Source organism: Phyllostomus discolor, chromosome 12 (assembly GCF_004126475.2).
Source record: "Phyllostomus discolor isolate MPI-MPIP mPhyDis1 chromosome 12, mPhyDis1.pri.v3, whole genome shotgun sequence".
NCBI lineage: Eukaryota > Metazoa > Chordata > Mammalia > Chiroptera > Phyllostomidae > Phyllostomus > Phyllostomus discolor.
Genome location: NC_040914.2, coordinates 63,995,020 through 64,003,985, shown reverse-complemented (window position 1 = coordinate 64,003,985; position 8,966 = coordinate 63,995,020). Strand labels below are relative to the sequence as shown.

Genomic DNA, 8,966 nt, shown 5'->3' with positions numbered 1-8,966 from the left:
GTGTCTCATTGTGGTTTTGATCTGCATTTCCCTAATGACATTTTCCAGTGATGTTGAGCATCTTTTCATGTTCTTATTGGCTATTTGTAGATCTTCTTTGGAGAAGTGTCTATTCAAGTAATTGCCCATGTTTTATTTGGGTTGTTTGTCTTTTTGTTGTTGTAGAAATTCTTCACATTAAATCCTTGTCAGGTATATGATTTGCAAATATTTTCTCTTATTCACAGGCTGTCTTTTCACTTTTCTGATATTGTCCTTGGATACATAAAAGTTTTTAATTTTGACAAACTAATTTATCAATGTTTTCTTTCGCTGCTTGTAATTTTGGTGTCATATCTAAGAATCCATTGCCAAGTTTTGCTTGGTTCTGAGCTCTGAAACAGTGGTGTCATTCTGAAAGTAATCTTCTGAAACTTGCAGTTTTCTTTCAAAACTGTGTTTATGAGATTATCCAGGTTCTTTCATAGTTCACTCACTTTCATGGCTGCATAATATTCCATTACAGGACTATACCATACATAATTTCCTCATTCCCTTATTCATGGACATTCGTGTTGTTTCTAGTTATTGTGGTATTACTTCAGTGCTACCATGAATATCCCAAAGTGATTCTTTTGTACACTGCAACTTTAGGACCATTTACTTTTTTAAAATTAAATTTATTTATCTTTAGAGGGGAAGGGAAGGAGAGAGGGAGAGAAATATCAATATATGGTTGCCTCTCATGCATTCCCTCCTGGGAACTGGCCTGCAATCCAGGCATGTGCCCTGACTGGGAATTGAACTGCAATCCTTTGGTTTATAGGCCCACACTCAATGCACTGAGCTATGCCAGCCAGGGCTTACCTTTTTTTTTTTAAATGAATAAAGCAATCTTTTATTGAGTTGCTATTAAATTTCAGTTGAACCATAATTGGGATAAACAGGTGCAGACATTTGACCGAAGTATATAAATTTTTTCATCTGCCTACTTGGATTGATACTGACTATAAAACCATAAGAACTACGGCCATTGAGTATGGTGTGTGTCGCTCTATACTCTAGCTTTAACCATTTTGTGTGATTTCTTGCAAACAGCAATCACAGAATATACAATAAATACATCTTACTGATTTCAGATTGGAGCGCTTTTAAGCAACAGGGAGATGTCAACACAGGACAGGGGGAATGATTGTGAAAAGGAAATGCTTTCTTTAGAGCCCCACCTCAGCCAGGTTGCAGGAGTGTCTATAAGGGATTTGAAATAACCCAAAGAAGGGCTTTTTTTTTCAGTGCTGAATACTGTCCAAAATAAAGAGATAGAGATTGACAGTTCCTCCTCCGGCCCTGCACAGTGGCTGATTTCGGGAAGCTCTTTGGCAGCTACCTGGGGTCATGATGTGACCAGGTTTCTTTGGGGTTTGTAAAAGAACACCAGGGAAAACTCAAGTGTGAAGCAACAGCTCGACTCTTAACAGGGATGTTTGTGGTTTTGTTACCGGAAAATGCCAGTACTTTAACAAGGCCAAAGTTGTGTAGACACAGGAATTTCAAAATCAAGAAGGGGTGGGGTAAGATATTACAGCATAAAAGCATCAGCAGGCTTACCCCACAGCACTGCTCTTCCAGAGGCAGGACAAATCAAAGATGCGGTGAGTCCACAGCTCTGCTCACACTGCCTCCCTTTCTCTTGTTCTTTATCTCATCTTCTTTGCATAAATCTTTTATCTACATGACAGCCCAGGTATAGGAGAAGCCTACAGAACAGGTGCAAAAATATAACAAAAACAGGGCAAATGGGCTATGTTAAATCCTTTGCTTTTCTGCATTCATAAGCGATAATACCTTCAGATACTGCTGTCTTTGCCAGGAGAAGTGACTTACTCTAACCAATATCTTTTTTCCCTTGAGAGTATGAAGTTTTCACCTTTGTAGGAGATGACACCAGCTTCCATGGTAGGCTTCCTGGTATTTTAAATATATTTATTAGTTTTTTTTCTTGTTAGAAATGTATAATAAAAAAGACCAAAAGTGACATACTTGGGTGACATAATTAAGGCACTTAGAGTTTATCAAAATAAAAAGATTTTTTTAAAATGTGGAAGTAGCAAGACTAGAAACTTAACCAAGCAATCTCTGAATAGCTGACATCTGTCATTGTGATAATTGACTGGTAAGTGTGGCCTGTGCACTGAGGCCTGTGTCCAATCAGGCTTTTAGGAAGCCAGTTATCTTCCAGGTAACCCTCTGGCATTTTGGGGTTTAATGCACCATTTCTTTTTTTTAAAGATTTTTTAAAAAAATATTGCTTTTATAGAAAGAGAGGAGGGAAGGAGGGAGGAAAAGAAGAGGGTGGAGAGAGATTTTGATGTTCCACTTATTTATGCATTCATTGGCTGACTCTTCTATGTGCCCTGACCAGGGATCGAACCCACAACCTTGACATATCAGGATGGCACTCTAACCAACTGAGCTGCCTGGCCAGGGCTAATATACCATTTCTTGAAGCAAATTATCATAAAACAAGAGAAACAACCACCTAGGTATTTTAAATGAAATATTTTAAAAACTTTTTCGTATGGAAAATTTTGAAAAGTAGAGAGACCTAGCACAGTGAACCTCCACATTCCACTACATTTCCCACATTTTATTTGCAGTGTCCTTGTAGCCCAGTACTTTAGGGGTGCCTGAGGGAAGTTTCTCTTTGCTGGAGAGCTCATGTATTATTACTAGTTTAATGATTCCTTAATGCTGCCAGAAATTGAGGCACACACACCTGTGTACCTTCCTATTTTGGTGATTCCTCCCTGAAGCTCAAGTAGAATTCCCAGCAGCATAGAGCTTGCTGGGCCTGCATGTACTGAGAAGCTGTTAAGTACATATTTGGTGGGTTGTAGCTCTTCCATGTGGCGATTTTCTTTTTTGGCTGCCTCTTGGGAGGTGTATGTGTTGTGAAGCAGGGAGCGAGCTTTGCATTCCTTCCTGTTTTCTCTTCACAGCACCTTGGGAGCTGTTGTCGCTCTCTTGCTCTGGGGTCAGCTTTTCGCAGGGGACACTGGCAATGAGGGTACAGGTAATGCAGGTAGGTCTTTGGGTTTGGGCAGGAGCTGTACATCCCAGCACTGTTGTGTCTGACCCTGTTAGATCTGCACCCTCTCTTTAGGGAGACCCAGATCCCCTCTTCTCACCCTAATCTCTGCTCTTCCAATATGATGAAGAGCATTGCGGAGCCAGTTGGAAAGAAGAGAAGACTGCCCACTCTTTGGCTTTGGTCTGGGGTGGAGGGGGGTTGGTGTGCACAGCAGCTTCCTCTTATCTGACTTTTTGTGGGTCTTTGGGAGCAATTTCTGAATATTAACTTCCTCTCCCTGTTTTTCTTCCCAGATGACAGCTGCCCAAAGGCCCCTGAGATTGCAAATGGCCACGTGGAGCACTTGGTTCGCTACCAGTGTAACACCTACTACAGACTGCGCACTGAAGGAGATGGTAAGACCTGCACAAGAGTCTTCGTGTCTTCACCCTCGTGGCATTTCCATGGTGGATGGAGCTGGGGGTGACTGGCTAGGAAATTCACATGTTATCCTTGGAGCCAGGAGATGTAGATTCTAATAAGGGTATTGTTACCAGTGCTGTGGCCTTTAGGGCAGGTTAACTTTGCTCAGCCTCAAATTTTGTCTTTTGTTAAGAGGAGGTGATGCCATGTAGCCTACCCATCTTAGAGTGAGAGCTGTATCTACAAAGGATGTGGCAAAAGAAAGATGGTGACAGTGATGACATTGATAGTCCTTACTTTAGTGAGTACTGTGTTCCTGGCATTGTTCTAGGTGGTTTACATTTATTTGGTCACTTAGTCCTCACAACATCCCTCTACATAGATGCTGTTATTACCATTTGCTGATAAGGAAACAGACATAGAGAGGCAACTTGCTCAAGATCAGGTGGCCTGTAAGAGGTAGAGTGAGGATTTGAGCCCTGACTCCTACCCTGTACCGCCTCACCATGACCACCATAAGCACAATTCTGTCCTGCTGGGCTTCACTGGTGCCTCCAGCACTTGGCTTCCAGTACAGTGCTCCCCTCTTCCTCCTACTCCCCTGCCCCTTCCTTCACCTTCTCTAATTCTTCTCTTTAAATATCTTCTCCCCTCACACTAAGTCCTGATTCAATTTCTCTTTTGGCTCATTTCTTTCCTTTTGCTCCAGGAGTGTATGCCTTAAACAGTGAGAAGAAGTGGACAAATAAGGCCATTGGAGAGAAGCTTCCTGAATGTGAAGCAGGTGAGAAGCCAAGGGCCCTGGGGAGCAGACCAAGGATAGGTGTTGAGGGTCCAGTGCTTGGGCAGGTATCTTGGATAGTGTCCTAGATACACATCCCCGTCCTATGTGGCTTCTGCTGAGCATACAAAAGCCAAGACCAGGGACCAGGGAGAATCACAAATGGCCAGTGGAAAATTCAGCAGTTAGATGGTTCCCCAAAAAACTTCACTAAGGATCTTGTTCATTTGGGCCTGCAGGGCATTGACTGAATCTACTGTGTACACTGCCCCCAGGGGATCAGGAGACCTTTTGTATACAGACAGCCTGCCCAGAGAGCCTAAGGTCAAGGGTAAAGCCAGCTGCAGAAAGAACAATCCATGGAAGTATGACAGAAGGCTGGAGGTGGATTAGGACTTCTATTTCTTGTTATCAGGAAGAGCTATTGCTCTCTCCTTTTCCCTTTGGAACAAGAGGATTTTGCCTATCCTCTTCTGCTATTGGCGTGGAACTGCTAACATGCCTTGTATTAACTGTAGTGTCAATAAAACCTGAGTTCTGGCCCATGCTGTTATAGATCCCTCTTTTTTTTTTTTTTTTTTTTTTTAAAGATTTTATTTATTTATTTTTAGAGAGGGAAGTGAGGGAGAAAGAGAGAGAGAGAGACATCAATGTGTGGTTGCTGGGGGCCATGGCCTGCAACCCAGGCATGTACCCTGACTGGGAATCGAACCTGCGACACTTTGGTTCACAGCCCGAGCTCAATCCACTGAGCTATGCCAGCCAGGGCTTAGATCCCTCTTTATTCAGATAGAATGAGCTAGTATAGCTTCTTGCTGTTACAATGAATTCCAAGGAATTGTGGACAGGTCCTTGCTGTGATGAACTGTTTATAATATACATAAAGCTCATCAGTCAGGATTTCAAAATCTCAGTTTCTTTTGGAAAGCAGGAAATAGAACTCTTAGTGATACAAACAATTTACTGACTGTAAACATTGGAAAGTGGAGGTCAGACGGTAAGAGCAAAGTGTGTAAATATTCCTGGCTCTGAGGAAATGAATAATAACTTAGACAGCAATGATAGCCAAAGCTTTTATCCCTGCTCCTAAACTGGGGGATTCTCACGTTTCTGTTCATGATTTCCTTGCTCTCCTTGACAGTGTGTGGAAAGCCCAAGAATCCAGTGGATCAGGCCCAACGGATCCTGGGTGGATCGGTGGATGCCAAAGGCAGCTTTCCCTGGCAGGCTAAGATGATTTCTCACCATAATCTTACCTCAGGGGCCACACTGATCAATGAACAATGGCTGTTGACCACGGCTAAAAATCTCTTCCTGGGTCATGCGGATGATGCAAAAGCAAAAGACATTGCCCCTACTTTAAGACTCTATCTGGGGAAAACTCAGCTTGTGGAGGTTGAGAAGGTGATTCTCCACCCTAATCACCTCGAGGTTGACATTGGGCTCATCAAACTCAAACAGAAGGTGCCCGTTGGTGAGAAAGTAATGCCCATTTGCCTGCCTTCAAAAGATTATGCACAAGTGGGACGTATAGGTTATGTGTCTGGTTGGGGGCGAAATTCTAACTTTAACTTTACTGAGCTACTGAAGTATGTTATGTTGCCTGTGGCTGAGCAGGATAGCTGTGTAAAGCACTATGAAGGTAGCACATACCCTGAAAAGAAACAAAAAAAGAGCCCTGTAGGAGTGCAGCCCATACTGAATGAGCACACCTTCTGTGCTGGCCTGTCCAAGTACCAGGAAGACACCTGCTATGGTGATGCTGGCAGCGCCTTTGTCGTCCACGATGAGAATGATGATACCTGGTATGCGGCTGGGATCCTGAGCTTTGATAAGAGCTGTGGAGTGGCTGAGTACGGCGTGTATGTGAAGGTGCCCTCCATCCTGGACTGGGTTCAGAAAACCATAGCCGACAACTAATGCAGGGCTGGGTGGAAGCCCTTGCCTGAAAGCGAGATTTCACTCTGGAAGGCAGAAAACTGGATGGGAGTGGAGGGGATAAAACCTGGTGTGAAACTGATGGGTTCCAGCCCTGCATGGCTGAAATAAAGATCTTTCTTCTGACTCCTTTCTGTGCTTTTTTTTTTTTAAAGCCTTGGGCCTTTAAACAATTTTTATTTTATTTATACCTCCTATACCCTCTTCCACCCACCCTCTGCCTCCCCAGCCTTGGGCCTTTTTTATCTTCTCATTTATGGTACAGCAGCAGCCAAGCGGCACAGAGTCTATTGGGAGTGTGGCAGAAAACACCCACAGGCCAACTGTAAATCCCTAAGGATACAAATTGTCTCACTGTGGGAGTCACACTCATTGACTGTGTGCCTACTCAGGTGGGCCTCAGAAATGTCATCATTACCCTTGTTTTACAGACAAGGGAACGGAGACTTAGGGTTAAGTCATTTGCTTAAGGTTACACACCTACTAAGTAGTGAAGCTGAACCTTGAACCTAGGTTTGTCTGAATACAAACCCTGAGGTTTTCACTGCATACTTTAGCTTCTTCACAGTGAATTAGTAGAAACGGTGCAGACCTGGTGAGGAAGATGCTAGATCACAGTGGGATGAAAACAATGTTTCGACACAGACATTTGTAGTCCAGTGCATCAGCACCTCAGAAAACAAAGTAAGATGGTGTAAAGGCAGGCTCTCTGGGCTTGCTGGGTCCAAACCATAGCTCGGGCATAAATTTGCCAAGTGCTCTAAGTTCCCCGCCCATCAGTTCCCTGGTCTTTTCCATGAGGGTCTTAAGCCAGATGATCGTTATCTATTTATTTTTAAAATCCTTGCCCGAGGACTTTTTTTTTTTTTTTACTGCTTTGAGAGACAGAATAAGTGGGAGAGAGACGGGGAGAGAACATTGATGTGAGAAACATCAACTGGTTGTCTCTTGTAGGTTCCCTGACTGGGGATCGAATCCGCTACCTTTCAGTGTATGGGATGACGCTCCAACTGAGTCACAATGGTCAGGGCTAAGCCAGATGATCTTTAAAGCCTCTGCCAAAAATAACATTCTGGGACTCAGCAAAGGAGTTATGAAGAATTTGCCTGTTTTAATACCTTTGAAGAATTTTTGTTCTTCCAGGGTCCCCTGGCACAACCTGCCATCGCTTTGGCAAGTTACTGCTCCTCCCAAAACCTCACAGGGCTATTGGTACTGACTTCCTAGAATGAGACAGATACAAAGCAGGAGGGCCACGGGCCAGGCAGCATGTCACTTTTTTAGCAGCCACTGACCTTGTTGCCAACAGAAGCTCAGTCCCATGCAGGGCAGCATTGTCACTGCAGCCCAGTTCCCTTGCCAAGTGCTTCCTTTCCCAGCCTTTTCTGCAGGGAGAGGAAACATGCAACCTGGTTCTGACTAATGTGACACAGAAGGCTGCTAGGTACTTTTGTGTCCCTCACTGATGAAAGGAGAGGGCCACTCCAGGAATAAGACAGACAAAACCCTTTCATCACCACCTCCATTTTCTCCTCCCCCTCCGCTTTCATGGTACTCATGATGCATGGAACTGCAGCAGCCATCCTAGGACCCTGAGGCCACCAGCACTGGCATGAAGAATGAATATGCTGAGGGTAAAAAGAACCTGGGTCTCTGATGATGCTACTGAACTACTGGGTTAACTAGATCTGCCTCCCTCTAGACTTCTATTAAAAAATAAAACATCTTCATTGCCTGTTACCATTAGTTGGATTTTTTTGTTACTCACAGCCTAAATCACGTAGTACTTGATGTGTTGCAAGCGCTCACATACCAGCAAAATCTCAGAACATGCATGCATAAAACTCTTGTAACTTCTTTCCTCCCAAGGACTTAAGGGAGTGTTTCTCCAAAGTCCTGATTTATATTTTGTTCTTATCTTAGTTATGTTCCATTCCACAAGCATTTATTGAGTGTGTACTTTATGCTCTGCCCCATTTTAGAGTCTACCTAAATACAAATCACCCCTGGATGGGAATAAAGGCTTTTTAGGAGAGGTAATGCAAGAGCTTTAAGGAAAATAGGAGGTACTCCTCTGGAAAATGGAAGGGGAAGGGCATTTCAGGAGAGAACCCCAGGAAGAGGGAGGCCCCAGGATTTGGAGATGGCAGGGAGTGTTGAGAGCCACAGCGTGCAGCGTCCCAGGGGGTGGGCTGGAGGTGCTGCTGAGGAGCAAGGCTGAGAAGATAAGTGAACTGAGCAAATGCCTAAGGTTTTCCCATTATTTTTGTCCTGAGTGGTGACCAGAAGCCGCTTAATACAATCAGATAATTCTTCAAGAAAACTTAGGGCTTAGGGTACTGCCAGAAGAAAAAGGTATAATTGTATTGTAAGATGCTTTTAAAAATGTGTTTGCCTCGGCCATGATCAGTGTGGCTCCGTTGGCTGGGCACTGTCATGCAAAGCGAAAGGTTGCTGGTTTGGTCCTGGGTGGGGGCCTATACAAGAGGCAATCCATCGATGTTTCTCTTTTGCATCGAAGCTTCTCTTCCTGTCTTTCTCTCTGCCTTCCCCTCTCTTAAACAAACAAACAAATAAACAAACAATGTGTTTGTATGATTTTTCAGTTTCGGACTATTATCTCTTTCAGATTCTAGAATATAGGACTAAGTGAGTGCTTCATGGGCCCACTAGCTCTGACCTGTTGAACATTATTAATGGATCTGGAGCATGCAAGTGAAGAAAACCTCACAGTGAAGGCCAGAATCTGGTAAGATGTTGACGACATCAGGAGGC

General features: G+C 43.8%; 1 protein-coding gene and 1 long non-coding RNA gene across 2 annotated transcripts; one reads left to right on the top strand and one right to left on the bottom strand.

The window, feature by feature from the left end:
- Positions 1-302: 302 nt before the first annotated feature.
- Positions 303-1,359, bottom strand: LOC118497517. The gene is made up of 2 exons (XR_004900042.1): positions 847-1,359; positions 303-642 (listed from the first exon to the last, which is right to left on the bottom strand). It is a non-coding gene; the product is annotated as an uncharacterized LOC118497517 (long non-coding RNA).
- A 157-nt stretch (positions 1,360-1,516) lies between these two features.
- Positions 1,517-6,317, top strand: LOC114488384 (haptoglobin). Its single transcript, XM_036012125.1, has 5 exons — positions 1,517-1,631; positions 2,979-3,061; positions 3,364-3,465; positions 4,182-4,256; positions 5,395-6,317. The coding sequence occupies exons 1-5, from the start codon at positions 1,627-1,629 to the stop codon at positions 6,171-6,173; spliced, it is 1,044 nt and encodes a 347-aa protein (XP_035868018.1). The 5' UTR covers positions 1,517-1,626; the 3' UTR covers positions 6,174-6,317.
- Positions 6,318-8,966: the final 2,649 nt, after the last annotated feature.

Coding starts and splice junctions, on each gene's coding strand:
- LOC114488384 (XM_036012125.1), top strand. Junction 3,062..3,363: donor TGAGGGTACAGGTAATGCAG/GTAGGTCTTTGG, acceptor TTTTCTTCCCAG/ATGACAGCTGCCCAAAGGCC. Junction 3,466..4,181: donor ACTGCGCACTGAAGGAGATG/GTAAGACCTGCA, acceptor CTTTTGCTCCAG/GAGTGTATGCCTTAAACAGT.